At 42.9% G+C, this 18881-nt stretch overlaps 1 protein-coding gene across 18 annotated transcripts in view; it reads left to right on the top strand.

Annotated features, from left to right (window-relative positions):
- Nucleotides 1–18881, top strand: part of RBFOX1 (RNA binding fox-1 homolog 1) — a 1151565-nt gene that overhangs the window by 542318 nt on the left and 590366 nt on the right. The window contains exon 1 of one of the 18 annotated variants that reach the window (XM_066197688.1): nt 9656–10112. The exons of 16 other annotated variants lie outside the window; for them this stretch is intronic. In XM_066197688.1, the coding sequence (XP_066053785.1) occupies nt 10068–10112 (45 nt within the window). In that variant the 5' untranslated portion in view covers nt 9656–10067. Of the gene's footprint in view, nt 1–9655; nt 10113–18881 lie in introns of those variants that run through there. One more of the 18 variants, XM_066197692.1, reaches the window with a different exon arrangement.

The raw sequence follows: 18881 nt of genomic DNA, 5'->3' as shown, positions 1-18881 counted from the left end.
TCCACCCTGAAATTTGTTTATCACCCTACCATCCCTGACCCATGCAAGGCAGAAAGGGGTTCTCCCTCGAAGTTTTACTCTTGTGAGGGGCAGTGTAGCATGCATGTGTTTCGAGATCCCTGCCATTGATACAGGGAAACCAGAACTTGTTTTCCTTGCCTCTCATGAACAATATACGACAGCTTTGAGAAACCATGTTCAAAAGAGTCATTATTGTGCCATTTGAATTAGTGATATAAAAGTAAAGACTTCTTGTTTTCTAACAGCTTATTTTCCCAGCGGTTGTCCAATAATAACCACCCCTTGAGTCACAGGGTCAGGGAGTTCACATGTCATTAGCACACTCTGAAAGCCTGTAAGGCCTTTCTGATTTATTTATTTTTTGATTTATTCATTTTCTTGCTCTGCAGTTTTGGGTGGAACCCTTGCAGTCCTGATCCAGGGAAAGCTTTGCTGCTTTGACAGTCCACTTGTGCATCCAACAAGGAGAATTCTTTGAGGAATGGCACAGAGGATGTCATTGCTGTTGTGACTGCTGAAATTGTCTCACAAGTTTTGTGCTTTTTTTATGGGTACAAATTAGTCTTGTGATGGGTAAGCCTTGGAAATGGGTAATTCTGAGTTAGAGAAAAATTTTTGAGTTTTTACTTACCAAGATCTGCTGTTGCTTTGTGATCAGTTGTGCTTGGGGAGCATTAAAGCATTGGATTGAGAATTCTGCTTACTAAACCATAACAAAAAATTTTGTTCCACTTTGAGGTTACTTTTTTTTTAAATGAAAACCCAAATGAAAAGTGCTCAGAGTATTTACACTTCAAGTGACCTCAGCACAATTCACAGTTGTTCAGCAGAGAAAAAAAATATCCAAGTTCTGATGTTCTAATTTATCTTTAAAAAGATTCCACAAGACAAATAAAACCACTTATATTAATTTTTCTCCCCAGCCTGCTTCCATTACTCAGTAGTGAACAAGACATAAAGGTGATCTGAGCCCGAGAGTTTAACCAGAAATAAAATACAGGAATGGATCCTGGCCCTCACACTTTGGTTGTATTTTCCTTTAGAAAATTCTTTCATGTGCTTGTGGGATATCAGAGATAATGATGTGTTGAGTAGGAGCAATGAAATGAGACTCTCAGTCAATAAATTTGTTCAAAAATGCAAGCAAGTGAAATAATCTATTGTCTGGTGCAGCCCTTCTGTACAGGTACATAGTTCAAATCATTTCAAAGCTTAGGCCCTAACAGAAACGGCTGGGCTGGAGTGTAGCACACCAGAAGTTAAATGTCATTTATGTCTCTTTGCAGGAATTTAGGACAGGGACCAGAACTGAATTTAAAAATTTGTTCCAAATTTTATCCTAAATTTGCTTAAACTTATCGTATTAATGCTGAACTCTTTACCATATTTGTAGATTATTTCTATTTAGAATCAAATGTAACCAAAAAGCATTTTTAGAAGCAGAATGAATTTTCATGAGAATTTTTAGACCTGGTAATTTTTTTTTTTTTCCTAGTCATTCAAAAACAAGATTTTCTTTTTTTTCCATTGTGAACTTCCCATTATATATTTTACTGTCTGCTGTGGTTGCCCATGTTGATGCAGTGTAGTGCAGTAGGTCCTAGATAGTTCAGCTAAAAACTCATGGCAAATACTGGCTCTTGAGAAGGGTGTCTCTCTCAAGGAAGACTTAAATGACCCAGATTTATTCCTTTTATATTTTAATTTATCGCCACATTTACGATATTGGGAGTAGCAAGAATTGTCTCCCTTCATAGTGGCATTTGCCTAAAATTTTTGTGTCAGGACCAGAAACCTTCTGCTGCCTTTTCCTAGACTCTTTTCCTGCTATTTTGCATGCAAATACTGTGCTGTCTGCAAGCTGGGCCATGGATGGGTTTTATACACAGGTCATTAAAGAACTTGCCTGTGCATCTCCAGATTTATTAAGTGACTTGGAGTGCCACTCTATCAAGCCATTGTATCCAATTAGTATTTCTCTCCCTTGCACAAGGATTTCTTGAAAAATATTTGCAGTTTATGAAATTATATATGCAATTATATAGGCTTTTGGGTAATTACAAGTATATTTTAGTTTTTCAGTACATTTTATTATGCTTTGTTATGAACTGTTTACAGCAGTTCTCGCTGGCAGGGGAGAGGAGAGAGGGAGGGCAAATGGAGCTGGATGTGGAGTAAAACCAAGGGAAATCTCATATTAAAGACTCACCAATGAATCTTTGCAGAGTTTATGCAAATCCAGCGGGTATTTTATGAAAGTGTTAATGAGTGTCACATCGTGATTACTGCAGATTTCCCCTTGCATTTCCAACCGTACCAAATCCAATTGAAACTGCGAAAATTAACACCAACATTTTGTCAGAAAAACGTGTGAGATTTGTTTTTAAAATATTGTGGGCTCATTATTCTTGGAAACATCTTACGTAGATGTTGACATGAAATATCCTGTGTGCATTCCTTGACGGATGACCAGCTTAGCGTTGGTCTCCCTAAATCCCTCTAAAGGACTGTCTATTTCTGAACTGTGTTTTGGGTCTCACTGGGAAGCAAACCCTACAATTAACTGCCCTGGTACTGAGGATCCTGTTGGGAATGTGCTTGTTTACCGACAGCTCCCGGGAGCAACCCTTTTTGCCAAACACAGGAATCCCACAATGGTTTGGGTTGGAAGGGACATTAAAGCTCATCTTGTCCCACCCCTGCCATGAGCAGGGACAACTTCTACTATCCCAGGTTGCTCCAAGTCCTGTCCAACCTGGCCTTGGACACTTCCAGGGATCCAGGGGCAGCCACAGCTTCTCTGGGCACCCTGTGCCAGGGCCTCCCACAGTCAGTAAGGGATTTCTTCCTGAAGGACATGCTGGTCCTTTTGCTGCGTGTGAAGTGGGGCCTGTGAGTGACTTCAGAGTAATTGATTTAGTTGATCCCAAAAATTGAAAGGTAAAAAAGTTATTTTTTTTAAAAAAAAGGAAAAAGATTAATCATACTGTTCCCCCTTAGTGAGCAGTTATTGTCAGGGTTTTGAACACTCCAGCCAGCTCACTTCCCTGTTTCCCCATTCCCTTTTCCATTTTGCTGTGAGGGCCATCTCTCTTCTGAACCTCTCTCTCAGATTTTGCTGGGTTTGAAGTTCTGAGACAACTTCATGTCCCTTTTGCTCTCTTTTGACTCAGTTTAGCAAACATACCCTGTCTTTATAACGAGGCCGGAAATGCCCTTGCAACTCATGAAAACAACTTAAATCCAGGAATATTTGCGGGGAAGAAGATTTTCCCAACACCACTCCAGGATGCCACCGGTGCGATGGGCCAGGATATGGCACCAGGCAGTTGGGCATGGATCTTTTATTTCTCTGCCAGCCCACCGTGTGCTGTTAATATACCCCTGAATGCCTGTGTTTGTGACAAGCCACCATCACAATGAGCCTGTTTATTTCCAGATACGTGGTGGCATCGTTCATTTGCACATTAAAGGGAACTTCAGCTGCAAAAAGGCAAATTCGAGGCTACAAAAGCTTTGTGATTATTGTGATGCTAATCTGCATTCAATCCCATATATATGTCACATCTTGAATACTTAAAAAAAATTAATTAGTCAACTGTGTTGTGCCACAGATGAGCGGGAGCAAGGGGCTGCTTGCATCCACAATCCGTGACATTCTCTGTGCCAGCAGGACTTTAGAGGAGAGAAGGTCCCCAAGAACTGAGCTGGAGGTGGTCCCAACCTCTGCCTTCTACCTGATGCTGCAGAAAGTGGTGGCATTTGTGTTATATTAGGTGATGAAAAGACGTTTAAAGTATCTCAAATAACAATCCCTACGCTGCTTTATATCCTGTATTTATAAAGATATTTAAATCTTTGCATTCATTTTAGTAGGAAGCAAATATCATGCCTCTAAAGCTAGTGACAAAAGTCTCATTGGTGTGTTCTGCAATCTGGAGAGCAACTGCAAATGAAGATAGGTGGAGTAAAAATAAATACAGGTGCAAAAAAAAAAGAAAAAAAAAAGATTTGTCATTAACTAAGAATAAAAAATAGGCAGTTACCTATTTTCTCAATAAAATTCTACCTCAATCCATTTCACAGAGCTGCCCAGGAGTATTTCTTTGCCTAATTTCTGGGCCAAAAATCTTCCAGGGAATCTCCAAACTCTGCTATTCTGTGTCCTTGCCGGTGAGTGCAGGCAGGCGTCAGGCTCAGGGGCTTTACTGAGGGGGCAAAGGCAGAGTCTCAGTTCAGGCTCCTGCGGGGCTCTGTGCCTCACAGGCATGGCTGGGGGAAGCTGGCTGCTCCCTCAGTGCCTTCCAGCTGCGATGCTGGGCTGGGAAATGCTGTTACTTGACTTTTATCTGATGTTCTGAGCAGCATTCAGGGCCCTGCGCTGTGGCATAGGCTGCACTTTATCATTTGAGGGTATTACCTTGCACCTTGGTTTGATCTCCAAGGGGGAGCAGTTGCACTTGCAGGGTTTTTTTTGGTGTTTTCCATTGTGTTTTGACATTTCCTCACGCTGGTGTGGTGAGCACTGTCACATCTGTGTTTTCCTGGTCATGAGGCTCTGTAGGCAAATTAACCTTTTGCAGTTTTATTGAGGAAACAATCTTCATTAATACTGTGGGAAGGAAAAAAAAAAGAATGCGAGTTTGGAAGACATTTTGAATTCACAACACAGTAGAAAGTTGTGTTTTCTAATTACCAAACAAAAAAAAAAAGTAATTTGTTTGGGCAAAACAGCTAAATGCAGATCCAGATTACCTCTGAAGGACATATAAAGTGGGATATTAAAGTCCAGGTTGCAGCCTAAACTGGTAATCCTTGTTCCTGTGGAAATGCTGTCTGCTTTAGGAATGCAAATTCCCGTGACTACTTTAGCATTTCAACAGGGCTGTGAATATGTATAAGCACAGAAGGAATTATTTTGCTTCAAGACTTTTCAGAGACCTTTTTCTTCTTCATGTTGGTAGATGTGTTGTTACCTTATGTTTCACATTCAACTTTGAAACGAGCTCAAAAAAAAAAAGAGTCAACAGCCTTGAAAGTGAGTGCTGCTGGTAAATGGTGTCTGGTGCTTTCCTTACACTTGAGATCCGGATTTTTTTTCCTTGATTTGATGCTTCTTCAGAAACTTTGCTTTATTTTAGGGCTTTGGATAAGTAATTCTTTTTTGAACTTGACCTCCTAAGCAGCAGTGGCTCTGCAAAAAATCCCTGTCCTGTGGAATCTGCATTTTTGCTCGTTACAGGGGGGTGAGTACAGACATGAGTGGTTATTTTTACAGCAGTTTTCATAGCATTTATGCAGGAAACTTTTTTTGTGGCAATGTTTGAAGTAACATTTATTAGCGCAGTACTAGTTTAGTTGCATCAAAACTATGTTCCTCTACTATTTTATTGATGGTGTTTGATTTCTCATTTCTGAATCAAATTAGGCGTGACATTTTGGACAAAATACAGAAAATAAAATTTTCATTTCATAGCTGCAAACTTTAAGCATTTAGCATTGCAGCAAGAGTGTGAAAGTACCTTTGGACACTTGCAGTGTTGAAGTCACCTCATTTGTGAACTGCTTTAATTGTCTGAACGGCAGAAACAGAATGAGAACTTTCAAGAGAGACTGGTGACATCAGTAGCAAAAACACCTTGGGAAAAGGCAACCCCAACTCCTAATGCAAAATGAAGCAATTCAGATTGGTGTTATCACATTTACAAACTTTTTATGGAGGCTACTTGTGAACAATTGGCTAAAGAAAAGTACTGACATTTTGAATATACAGAAAAATGATTTTGGAAAGCACCTAGTATTTTGTGTCAATGTTTTTTCAGAACATCTCTTATGTAGGTCCAATGCTAAACGCAATTATTTTTGTGTACTTTTGTAATTAGTTTCACTGTGCTTTTAGCAACATTGTGGATGCTTGCAGGATTCAACCCCTGGAGATTATTTTAAAATTCTGCTTGGTAGAGGAAAAACTTGTCTTCTGATTGTATATCTTTTGATAGTTCAGGTTTAAAGTCCTTATCATTTAGATTCTCTCCAGAAGATACTATTTAGCATCAGTTAACACCATGCATTCTCAGATGCACATTTCCCGGAGCTCCAATTGCTCTCTTGGGTTTGTGGCGTCTGATGGATGCTGGATTTTTTAACATGTTGGTTGTCTGCTTCAAACTTGCACATGGAAACCACGAACCCCGTGGAAATAAAACTGCAGCATGTTTATGATAAGTCACACGATCCTTTTCCATCTGAATATGCTTCATTAGGCTCCCCTGGTGTGGTGCTGCTCATGAGATGGCACGTAGGGAGAAGCCATTCCAGCAGGAATCCATCAGGCATGGAGAGCCCCCGTGTGTTGGACATGGATGCACGTTAAAGATTAAACCACATTTCACTGCCCTGTTTGACTGCAGTAAAAGCACTTTACAAACTGGACAGCTGCAGAATAACCTTCTGCTCAAGATGCTACTTGTGAATTTTACCAGTATTCACTTTCCTTCAGTGCTTATGTTGGTTTTTAATAGTTCCCACAGCACAGAAACTTAGTTCAGGAGACTATGGCTAAATCAGTTACCCACTGAGGACTTCGAGCTGGAAGCTTTCTAGGATGACACATGCACCTTTGCATCAGTTTAAAAAAAGATCCAGCTGCACCATTCACTAAAAGGCACATATCTTACAGTTAGTTGATTTGGTCTGCTTCTCTGATTTTCTTTGTCAGTGGGGAAATTCAGAAGAAAAATCTCCCCTTTTTAAGGAGAAAAAGATGTAAGGGATAACAAACAACTAAATTCATTTAGAACTTTTGATGTGCCATGAGACATAATGTGATGGTACTTGTCTGTACTGTTCAGTAAGTACATTGAAAATACTTATTTGAAGATTTCCAGTGAAAAAGGTACAAATCAGGAATTACTGAATCTTCAGCAGCTATCTCAGTAATATTTCAGTTGTTTAAGGGTTGTCCCTGCAATGGGAAGGACAAAGGCTCAGGAGGTCCCTTGGCCAAGGCAGGAGATGCGTGTTTGAGGTCACAGCAAGGATGCACAGCAGCTGAACCCTGCTCTGCCCTGCTGTGATTCCCACTAGAGCTTGTGCTCATCCCACGGCTCATCTCACTGAACTCTGGGGGTGCCTCCAGTGGGTCTAGTGCACCCACAGCTGCTGGAGTATCCCTGCTGGAAAACAAGGGCATCCCTAAGTTCTGCAACCCTCTGTGCTGCCTCAAGGACCAGCCCTGGCAGCCGTGGACCATTGGGAAGCTGAGATGCTTGAGCACATCCAGAGGAGGCCATGAGGCTGGTGAGGGGCTGGGAACACAAACCCTGTGAGGAACAGCTGAGGGAGCTGGGGGTGTTTATCCTGGAGAAAAGGAGACTCAGAGGTGACCTTATCACTCTACAACTCCCTGAAAGGTGGCTGTGCTCAGGTGGGGTTGGTCTCTTTCTCCAGGCAGCAACTGACAGAACGAGAGGACACAGCCTCAAGCTGTGCCAAGGGAAGTTTAGGTTGGATATTAGGAAAAAGATTTTTACAGAAAGGGTGATAAAGTACTGGAATGATCTGCCCGGGGAGGTGGTGGAGTCACCATCCCTGGATGTGTTTAAACAAAGACTGGATGTGGCACTGGGTGCCATGGTTTAGTTGAGGTGTTAGGGCTGGGTTGGACTTGATGATCTTGAAGGTCTCTTCCAACCTAATCATTCTGTGATTCTGTGATTAGGGATTTCAGACATTTCGTTTCTAATTCTACTGAGAGGTGGAGGAACCATGGTTACCCACCACTGAGAGAGAGTGGTGAAAAGGAATGTGTAACGTGCACAGATTTTTATTCAAGGTTACTATTTCTATAGACTGAAACATAAATTTACAACGATCTTTTTCAAGCTGGACATAGGAAGTCAGGCCATTATTTTGATTTTGATTGTTGCCACAATGTTGTGAGTGATACAGCTCTCCCTGCAGCAGTGTGTGCTTTGCCAGTGCTTCCCCCTGCCCCCCTTAGTTTTTTGCTAATGAGATAATTAGTTGGTTCAAACTCTTTTTTCATTACTTGAATAAAGCATGGGGATCTCTGAAGAACAGCACTGAGGACCACATGTAGCATGTGCTAGAATTGCAGGTCCTCTCATTGAAGGCCCATATGTGCTGCAAAGGCTCAAAATAACAAACCAGGGCTAATGGAGAGGTTTTCTGACTGCTCTAACTCTAAATGGCCTTGCCCTGAACAGCCTGGTTTTGTAAATTAGCAGTGCTAATTGCTGCTGGTGGCATTTTTAGCGGAACTGAGCTTAACGCTAGGAATATATGGTAAAAATCAGATTTAAATAACAGAACTAGTAAGCCAACCCATAGTATTTTGTTGATTGTAAGTGGTAGAAGACGGTGTTTTAGTAATCCCTGCATTTTACTTCACCCATGTTTAGACACACAGGGTGATTTGATTGGAATTTCTAACATTTCAGTGCTTTAATGCTGTGAAACACATCAGCTTTGCCTTAGCAGTTAGTGTTTATTCATTCTCAGAGCATTGTAGGGTCATTAATCCTTCGAGCCCTCCCGAGAAGTCAGAGATGGGAGACACTGGAAGTCGTATTATTCTAATTTTACAAGTGGGAAAAGTGAAGTGATGAATAATGTGGTCAAGGCCACACAAAGAGGCAGTGTGAGCTCCGAGATGTTCTGGCTATTAAGCCCAGTGGTCAGGCCAGCCCTTGCAACATTCTCTTTTTAGATTATACACTTTATTCTGATTGAGATGCCTTAATGGTCCCATTGTCTAGGTAGAAAGTTTTCTTTTCCCTTTGGGTAATAAGGTGAGCATGGCTACAGTAAAAACTTCCAAACAAGGAAAACATTATGGAATTACAGCCTGAATTTAATAATATTTTCTATATGTTAAGTTTTCACAGAACATAATTAAACCTTGTCTCTCCTATTCTGCCAAAAAGGGGTACAAATTTGGTGACTTGTATTTACAAAAAGGAAAAGATTGATATAAGTTCTTTTCCAAGAGGTCAGATTGTTCTCGATTTTGATTGCAGAATGATAATATCGAAAGATGCTTTAATAAACTTTTGTGGTTTTTTTTTTTTTCAGAAATAGTGAATGTGTGGTAGGAAATTCATTTTGCAGAATTAGAAAAGTCCTCTGAGCAGCATCTTGAGAATTTTTCAATAGAGTACAAGTGGTTGTTTACAGATTGTAACTTCAGTTATATAAATAGATGTACTTTGAAATAGCAACTTATTTGGTAGGGCATAAACAATGCTTTTGTGTAGTGAAAGGGATCAGTTTTTGATGTTTATCTGAAACTTTCTTCTCCACAAATGGGTTAATTGCTGCCATCTCTTGTGCAAGATTTTCAGGTTTTGTTTCAGTTCCAGCCAATCTTTGCCTTAAAAAAGACAGTCTGCAATGCTATTCTAAAGGGAATTCAGAATTTCACAAGAGATTAATCATGATTTAATCCACACGTTAACCATTTTGTGTAGATAAAATTGATCCTAACAGCGAGCCCCTACAAACTTTAGCACCGCGTCTAATATTTTGCTAAGCAGCTAATATTAAGTCCATCCATTAAGCCACTCCATAAATGAATTATTGAGTGTAATCTGCTCTCCCGTGCCCACCTTCCTTTCCCACAAGGCTGTGGTTTTTTAGCTAAGCCGGCGCGGAGCTGCTCTTATCTCCCAATAAAACAAACCGGCTCCGCCGAGCGCCGGCACTGCCGAGCCCGGCGGGCGGAGGGGAAGGCAGAGGCAGCGCGGGGCTCTCGCTTCTCGCCGCAGCATCTGGAGCGCAGCGGATTGAAAGTCATCAATACTGTCCCACGGCCACCGGGAACGATGCGGGCGTAGCGGGAGCCTTCGGCAGCGCTGCCCGGCCCTTCCTCCGCGCCGAGTTCCGCGGGGACGGGCACAGGGACACGCACAGGGCAGCCGGGGCTGGCCGGCGGGGCGGTGGATGCTGCCGGGGCTCCAGGGCCGGCCGGGGCCGCCCGGCTCCCCCCGGCTCCTCCCGGCGCCGCACCGGCATCGCCGCCGACCATGAAACCTTGGCAGCTGCTGGCGGGAATGGGAGATGCCCTTCAGGTGAGGCGGCGGCAGCTCCGGAGCCGGCTCGGCAGGGGGAGGGCGGGATCCGTCCTGTGCCTGCGGGGAGAGCGCCCGGAGCCCCGGCTGTGCCCGCCGGGAGGGGCCGGGGCAGCTGGGCGTGGGGACAGCTCTGCGTGGGGGGCAGCTGGGCATGGGGACAGCCCGGCGTGGGGGGCAACTGGGCGTGGGGGGCAACTGGGCATGGGGGTCAGCTGGGCGTGGGGACAGCTCTGCGTGGGGGGCAGCTGGGCATGGGGACAGCTCGGCGTGGGGGGCAACTGGGCATGGGGGTCAGCCCGGCGTGGGGGGCAACTGGGCATGGGGGTCAGCTCGGCGTGGGGGGCAACTGGGCATGGGGGTCAGCCCGGCGTGGGGGGCAACTGAGCATGGGGGTCAGCCCGGCGTGGGGGGCAGCTGGGCATGGGGGTCAGCCCGGCGTGGGGGGCAACTGGGCATGGGGGTCAGCTCGGCATGGGGGTCAGCTCGGCGTGGGGGGCAGCTGGGCATGGGGGTCAGCCCGGCGTGGGGGGCTGCCGGGGCCGGAATGCCACCGGCGGGGACTTCCCCACCTGAAGGCGGTGGCACCAGGGAACTGCCGGCCAGGTGAGGGGTGCGGGCATGTCGATCAGGTGAGGGGTGCGGGGGCTGCCGGCCAGGTGAGGGGGATGTCGATCAGGTGAGAAGATGCGGTGATGCCGACCAGGTGAAGGGATTTGGGGATGCCAACCAGGTGAGGGGTGCAGGGCTGGCGGGCGCGGAGCGGGCTGCAGGCGCGGCTGAGCTGAGCTGTGCCGTGCCGTGCCGTGCCGTGCCGTCCTGTGCCGTGCCGTGCCGTCCCGTCCCGTCCTGCCCTGCCCTGCCCTGCCCTGCCCTGCCCTGGGTGCCCGGCCAGGGGCAGAGGCAGGGATGCTCCGGGCTGTGTGCGCTGTCTGAGCCCAGCCGTGCCGCCGGCGGCCCCGCGTGTTCTCTGGGCGTGAGCGCTCCTCGGCGAGATGCCGACAGAAAACAGCGCGCGAGGGGGGGATTATCCATCCTCCCTCCGTGTTTGCCTGAAGTTTTTGTGAACTTCATCTTCGGCAAGCTGCTTGGCTTTCTGTGGATGGAGTGTGTATTAGCATTTATATGAAAGAGAGCAGCGGTCTCATTAGAAGGGGTTTTGGCAGGTGGATTATTGCCTTTCAGCAGGCAGGTTACAGCGCTCCTGACCAGCCTGGGCGCCTGGTTAACTTTGTGTGTCACCAGCATAAGCATACCGATCTTAGAAAACACAGCTTATGAGTATTCGAAGGTTTTATTACTGTACTTGTTAAAATGCATGGGATATAACAGCAGCTGCGTTTTGTTAATAAATACAATTTAAACACACGGGTAATTTTGGCTAACAATCCATTTATATGTATTTGCATTGAAAAAAGCAGGAACAAGGTATAAAAGACTGGGATTTAGAAACGCCTATCAGTTTCCTGCTGGATATAAAATTGCAAAGTAATTTTAATACTTTCAATGACTTTAGCAATATTCTTCCTTTAAAAAACCCACACACTTCAAAGTGTGCAAAAAAAAAACATTGAGGGGGGTGATGAAGGTGGATTTCTCTAGCTTTTTTTAAAAAAAGGAATCTCGTCCAGAGAGATAATAGGGGTATAATATTTCTGAAAGACTTGCTGTCACATGGAGGAGACTCTGGCACAGCCCAGTAGTGGAATGCTGGGCTCTGCAGTTCAGACACCGTAAAATCACGTTGCTTCCAGGACCAGACATTAAATTCCACCTCAGGTATTTGACTTTGACGGATACTGACGAACTTAGTAAGATCCAAAACAGCCTTTGTATTTGTCTCTTCTGTACTGATAAGGAATTTGGTCTTAATACAGAAATAATTAGGATTTATAGTAGTGTTACATAGAAAGTTTGAATTTTTTTCCTTATGAAATATTTAGAAAAAATCTGTTTACATGCAGTATGTTGGTTCCATGTGTATTTCTAAAATGAAACAACAGATATGTATAATTTTGAATGTCTTGACCATACGTTGTAGCTTTTTTCTTAGAAATTTAATGCTCCTGTTGTTGATCTGTTTCTTGAACGTGCAAGTAAGGTTGAAGAGTGAGCAGAACTGCTACTCAGTGAACAGTCTTCCCTTGTCTACAGCAGGAGCAGTAGTGCTGTGGAGAATTATTAGTTTTTCAGATTTGAATCATCTAATAATAAAAAAAAAAGTGGACTTTGGGGTTTAATCCTTTCCAGGGGCTCCTCTGTGAGTGCCTGGGTAATGTCTGTCAATCATCAGCTTTACTTCCTTTAAATCTGTGGATCTAGGAGGGGTTTGATTATTCATTTTGGAGTTCTCCTTCCCAAAGTGGGACATTTTTTGGCCTTTGAGATGCTGTGAACACACCATAGCTCCCATTCCCATGGCCTGCTCTGGAAGCTGTGGGCAGGGAGTTCCATTTGATCACATCCAACACCCTGATACCTCCAGGAGTGTCAGCACAGCTCATTGCACCCCTTTCCAGGCACAGCTTTAGGAAGTTTCATCTTTATATTCTTGCCTATTCCTATTTGAGAAAATACTTGAAATTACAACAACTTAACAATGGATGGATGAAGCAACTTCAAGGTGTTACCTTCAGTCTTTCCACCTTCAAACCACTTACCTCAGTAGCATCATTATCATGGAATTGTTCAAATTTGTTCTTTCTGTAGTAAAAGTTTCACATAGATCTCAGTTTTGCTCATAAACCGGAAAACTTTTCCAGGAACGAGTAATAAATTGATTGTTCAAGTGGTCAACTTGGTGGTATTTAAAATGCAAGAAAAGGTCTAGAGAAATGTTTCTCAAAAAGAGTTTTGGAAGTTTGGGCTTTTCCTTTTGTAAGGAAAAATATTGCTGGTAAATTTTTAATTAATTTTATGAAGATAAGTATGTTAGAAATGGTAACTGAAGCATCAAATTAAAGAGGAGAAGGGAAAGGAATGTGGTCAACTCACGCTTTTAAGTTATTGTGGCAGGAATTGTGATAAAGTAAACTGAGGAAAATACATCGGGAATTTTAGCTATAGAAAATATCTTGTCCGAAGTTTACTTCATGTGCTAAGAAAGAGTTACTTTTAAGTCCTTAGTAAAAATCAAGCTCCTAAAGTCAAGCTTTTAGTTGACTTCAGTGATAGGGATTTTGGAGTTTTTGTTAGAAGGATTGTGCCACAGGGTTTAGAGATGGGAACAAAGACTTCAGAGGGCCTCGATGATTTCAGAATTTTTCAGTGTTTTGGGGGCTTTATACATATTTCAAGATTGGGGCATAATTTACAGCATCTCCTAGGAACTATGCATAACTTTTGAAATGTGTTAACTCTATGTGAGGATAAAGTTTTGAAACTATTATTATGCATAAATAGGTATATTTCCAATCTAGGTGAAAATCAGCTTAGCAAAGTTATCTGCCTTTAGCGTTGTCTTGGAATGTTTTACAAAGGAATGGACTGTGTTCTCCTGAACTGAGCTGTGGGGAGACCAGGAATTCAGGAATAGACTGGATCCAGCTGCTGGCTGTGCCAGGGATGCCTTTTGGAACACAAGGAGTGCCATAAGGACACAGTCACCAGGTGGAAGAGCAACACAGGCTTGTCCTTTCAAAGGGTGCATCACAAATACCTGTTGTTTAAAATCCAAATGCTGTGGGATTGCATTTGGGTGAGAGACCAGACAGTGGAAAGAAGTAAATGTGTCACTGCCAAAACTCTCTTCTGGTGGCATTTCCTTCTAAATTTATCGTGTCAGCTGTGGAGTTCTCTGTCTGTAGGAATAAGTTTTTTTCCATTTTATTTTTATTATCTTTTAAGAGTATCCAGTGGGGATGTTAAGGAATGTGGCAAAGTCTCTGTCTTCGGTGGCTTTGTGCACTCACTACCTTTACCTTAGCTGAACTTTAGTTTGGACAGTGTAGGGACTTGTTAGCTTTGTGGGATTGAAGTTGGGTGCAAGCATTTCTGTTTTCTGTTTGTCCTCCTTCTGTTTGTACCTGTTGTTCTTTTCATTTCACTTACCCCTGCTAAACTGCAGAGGCTGTGATTCCCTTCATTGCCTTTGAAAATGAAGCACAGTATGGGCTTCCTTCACAGGGTTTCAATCAGAGATTATTTTGGTTTTTTCTGTAGTTAATTACAGATTTCATGCACAGCAATGAGGCTTCTGCAGAGAGGAATTTCACTGATGGTCAGGAATATTTCAAAAAACGCTTTCGTCTCACAGGAGTGGAGACACGCAAACTTTCTCTACAGTATTAAAATGGAGAAGCTGCTTGAGTCAGCAGTAACATCCAGATTCAGCAAAACTAGGTTATGAATCCAAGCAATTAAACATGACAAAGAGCCCAGTTTTACTGCCTGGACTTAATATCCTTCCAGTATTTTTTTTTTTTTTTTTTTTAGACATAAAAACTTCAAAATGTTCCTTTGTGTCAGGTGTTGACAAAAACAAGGTATTCCTCCATGCCCCAGAAACTCTTGACAATCCTCTTGCTTTACTTTTACACCCATAGTTTTTATTTAAGTATTTTTGTTCTCAGGAGAAGGAAACACTGTTATTTTCCTCTGTTTTGGATACCTGGATTTTGGCAGCTACTTATTAATTTCCTGCATTTTGGTAGAGATGATAATAATAAAAAAAAAAGGTTAAAATTTAGAAATTGCTGAAAGAAGCTTTTTAAATCAATATTTAATGTGTATGAAATAAAGGGTTTTGTTTTTGATGATGAGAAATCCCATCAACATTTTCATGTGGAAGACCAGAGGATCCATTTTGGTTTTGTTGGGGTTTTTGGGTGGGGTTTTTTTGGTGTTTGTTTGTTTTTAATCTTCTGCTTTTATGTATTTGATGTTAAGAAATTTGAAGCAGGTTTCGTCTCTAGTAATTACTGGAAATTTAGCTGGGAATAGAAGAAGAGGGCCATAACCAGATGTAAATCCTGGCACTGATGACCAGTGGCCCAACCTGAACTTGATCAGAACTTCAGCAAAGCTTTTCTGTTCACTGCTCCTATGGTGGAGTGTGATGTAAAATCCTGAGAGCAACCTCCCACACTTTGCATATGGGAATTATTCTGCGTGTGCTCTGCTGCTCCCTGGACAGGTGTTTATGTCGTTTTTAACTTAAATGTTTTCCTTGTTAAAGTTGACCTTTCTGATTCCATGACTAATAGGAACCCAGGAATGATGTTTGATCGTTTTTCCAGATAAATGAGTTGTAGCTTACGTGAGGATTTGTTTCTGACTGCTAATTAACCTGACTCTAATGGCTTCTTTAACTGTAAAAACCCCTTACAGCCAAGTGAGGTGGGAGGCACACGTGGCACTGACAACTTGCACTATTGCCTGATGCTCTTAACAAAACCAGCATCATTTGGGGATTTAAGCTGAGCCTCAGTACCTTTGAATAACTGAAGCAAGCCTTCGAAGAATATAATATTTAGATCAGGCCCTGCTGGAGCATCCTGCCTCCCACCTGGACTGATTTATGTGAATTTTATCTTTCCATGTCAGCCTGAAGTGTTCACCTTTTCCCAGCTGCTCTGCCCGTCTGACAGGACGTGTCCTCAGGGCTGTGATCTTGGGGACAGCCCCAGGTCACCTCTGGCTTTTCATGGCCCAGCTTTTCCATATGTGATGGCAACAGGTTGTGTGTACAACAGCGAGAGATGCATTTTATAGAATATATCTGCTGTCACCTGTGCTTGCAGGGAAGCTTTGATATTTGGCTTTTGATATTTGACACAGAGTAATCTCAAACCATTAGTTTGTTGGGTTTGTTTTTTTTTTTTTTTTCTTGGAATATTTTGCAAGAGTAATGACGATGAATATCATCTCATGCTTTCGTTTGAGTACTTTAGCCATTTTCCAGACAAGTGTTTATTGATGAGGTCTGGATGATGGGCAGTGCTGGGATGTCCTGGTTTCCCACCTTGCTGGTTAAGCCAGCCCCACTTGAAGCTGTAATCCTGCACTAATCTTCACAGTTATCAGGAAAAGCAGGATACCGCTGCTGTGCCAGGGAGCAAAATCATCTCAGAACCAGATCTCATTTCAAATGGCATTTCATTCCAGTCGTGAGGCTTTCCCAGTGCCAGCAGCATCAGAAATCTAACGGTGGCAGACTGAACTTTGTACCAACAGAGAGGCCGTGGGAAGCAACTTAATTTCATTTTGACTTTCATATTTGAAAGCTTGAGCCTTTTTCTTATCCTTGCTCATTCTTTGAGCCACAACAGGAAGAGTTTACTAAAGGGAAATATTAAGAATTGGCATCGGGTATTTTACTATAGTTTCTTTACTTCCAATTATATTTTCAAGATGTCACAGTCTCTTAAACAAGTTTCTATGGTTTTATGGGAGCTGGTAAATCAAATCGAGCACAGTCATGTAACAGTTTAGCAGCAGTTCTGTGTGCCCGGTTTTAAGCTCAAGAGCAGAAGGTTTTAGCAGCTCCCTGCAGTAGCTGTGGCTCACTGCAGCCCTTCTGAATGCAGGGACTTCAGGGTGGTCTTTAGGACTGGAGCCTGGGGTCAGGGGAGAGCTCAGCTGTGAAAACTGTTCCAGCTGTGAGTTATCAGTGAAATGAGGCTTTAAAAGGAAGGTCCAGGAGAACGCTCATGTCTCTGGGATGGGCAGCAGCTGCAGGGGCTGAGCTCCTGTGCAGTCCTGCATGTCCTGCAGGAGGAAAAACCGGCCAGGTCTTGCTCCAAGTAAAAGCAGCAAACTTTTTAAAAGGAATAAGTGCAAAGAGCATCAGCAATGCTGTCTGGCTGTTACGAGCTCTTCCTGCAGCAGCCTTGAGCTACTGAGCAATGACAAATAAAGCTCAAGCCTGTTTGCATGTTGGTATTTCTTCCAATTAATAGAAGCATCACGACTGTATGTAATTGTTTCCTCTAATTAATGGTTACATTCCAGGCCTGGGCAGGGCACTCTGCAGAGGGGAGGCACTTCTGCTTTCATTTATTTTTGCCCACAAATAACTGAGCAAGCACAGAACAAAACTCCATCCTGGTGTTACAGTGAGGCATTTACGTGAAAAAAAAATCCTTTTATCCCAGCTTGCAAGAAAATTATAAAAATGTCTGACTCTTTCCCAATGTTCTTTTTTGTTTTTTTTTTGTTTTTTTTTTTTTTTTTCACTTTAAAGGCTTTATGCTAAATGCTGGTGTGGATTTTTAAAAACAGTGATGCAGAGGATGCTCTTCCATGTCACAGAGTCCAGCCCTGATCCCTGCAAGAAGTCGTGTCACTGGTGATGGACTCCTGTTAATCTTTCCAGCTGTCAGGAAGGGAAGGTCCCTTACCTCCTCAGACCATCTGTTCCAATGCTTAAAAGTCTTTATTGTCTTGAAAAATATTTTTTTGCTAGACAAAAAAAAAAATACAATTCCCATGCTGCAGATGCCCTCAGTGTTTCATCTTCTCAGGGAACCTGAAGAAAAATAAAGATTTCCCTGCTCCCTGTGGGAGTCTTTTATGACAGATTCTGGTTCAGACCTGAGGTTTCTGTCCCAGGTGTTTTAATTTCTGTATTTTGCTTCAAACTTTTCTAGTTATCATTTAGATTGAAAATCTTTATTTTGCATCTAAGACATTCTTTTAGAACACTTCGCATTAAAATAAAAAAAACATTGCATTCAAATAGTTTACCTCGGAAGACAAATATTGGCCTTGGTTTATAATCAGGATTAGAAAATTATTATTGTAAGATGTCAGACATTGGAGGCTGTGGCTCTCACAGCTGACGTGAGATCTCTAAGCCGCCTATTGGGTTTTTTTGCACCAGAGGTTATGAGGTTTTTTATTTTGCTGAAGCCTGCTCGAAAGTTTTATTACCTTCTCAAATTTATAGAACTGTGGATGTGTGTGTGTGATCATCTGTCTCATAAAAAGATAAAAGTTATAAACTTCTGCTGATACATTCAAGACTTGATTAGCTCTGCCTGCTCTTCAGCTTCACATCCTTTCTGTGGATGAATTTCTCTGAATTATTGCTCTGTACATTTATCCTGTCAGTTTAACCTTACAGGACAAATGTGGGGAGAGAGGAAGTGCAGGGCAGGGATTCAGAAGATGAGTGTTGGGTGAAGGAAGGGCTATGTGATGATGCTTCAAACTCTCCCTGACCATTCCAGCACCTCTGCCCTCCAGGGAGGTGAATCCAGGTGGGTCTGTCCTTGGATAAGCTCCTTCCTCCCAGCCTGTGTTACCCTGGGGTCCTTCCTGTCTTACCACACAGGATCTGAGAGCAATGGGTCACTCCAGCCCCACAGCTGAGGGTGAAGCACAGCTGGGATAAAATGGAAAAAGCTTCTGCAGTTTTGAGGTACATTTGCATCTATGGAAAATGATGCAAATCTATTCCATGAATTTGTAGTAAACCCTTTTTTTTTTTTTGGTAATTAGCAGCTAAATGACTAATATTATAAAATAACGGGGTGTGAGTCACTGGCTGGTGCACAGCTTGACTTTGGCTGTGGTGTAGAACAAGAGAAGTGGAGGTTACAAACTCCAGCTCATCATGCACTGAGTGTATGACTCAGGTAGATTATCTTGTGCCTTCTCAGGAGGGAGCTGGACTGGGCTGTTCTTATTTCCTTCAGGTTTTAGCACCACTGAAGGAGCCAAGGGCATTTTGCCCATTAAGATAACAGGAGACAAAGATGGATGAGGGAGCTGAGATTCTTATGGGGAATTATCTTTAGGAATGGCATGCAGGATGTATACATTTAT

This window comes from Chamaea fasciata, unplaced genomic scaffold (genome assembly GCF_029207755.1).
Source record: "Chamaea fasciata isolate MVZ Bird 193981 ecotype frontalis unplaced genomic scaffold, bChaFas1.0.hap1 SCAF_16, whole genome shotgun sequence".
Lineage (NCBI taxonomy): Eukaryota > Metazoa > Chordata > Aves > Passeriformes > Sylviidae > Chamaea > Chamaea fasciata.
This window is presented reverse-complemented; position numbering and strand designations above follow the sequence as displayed.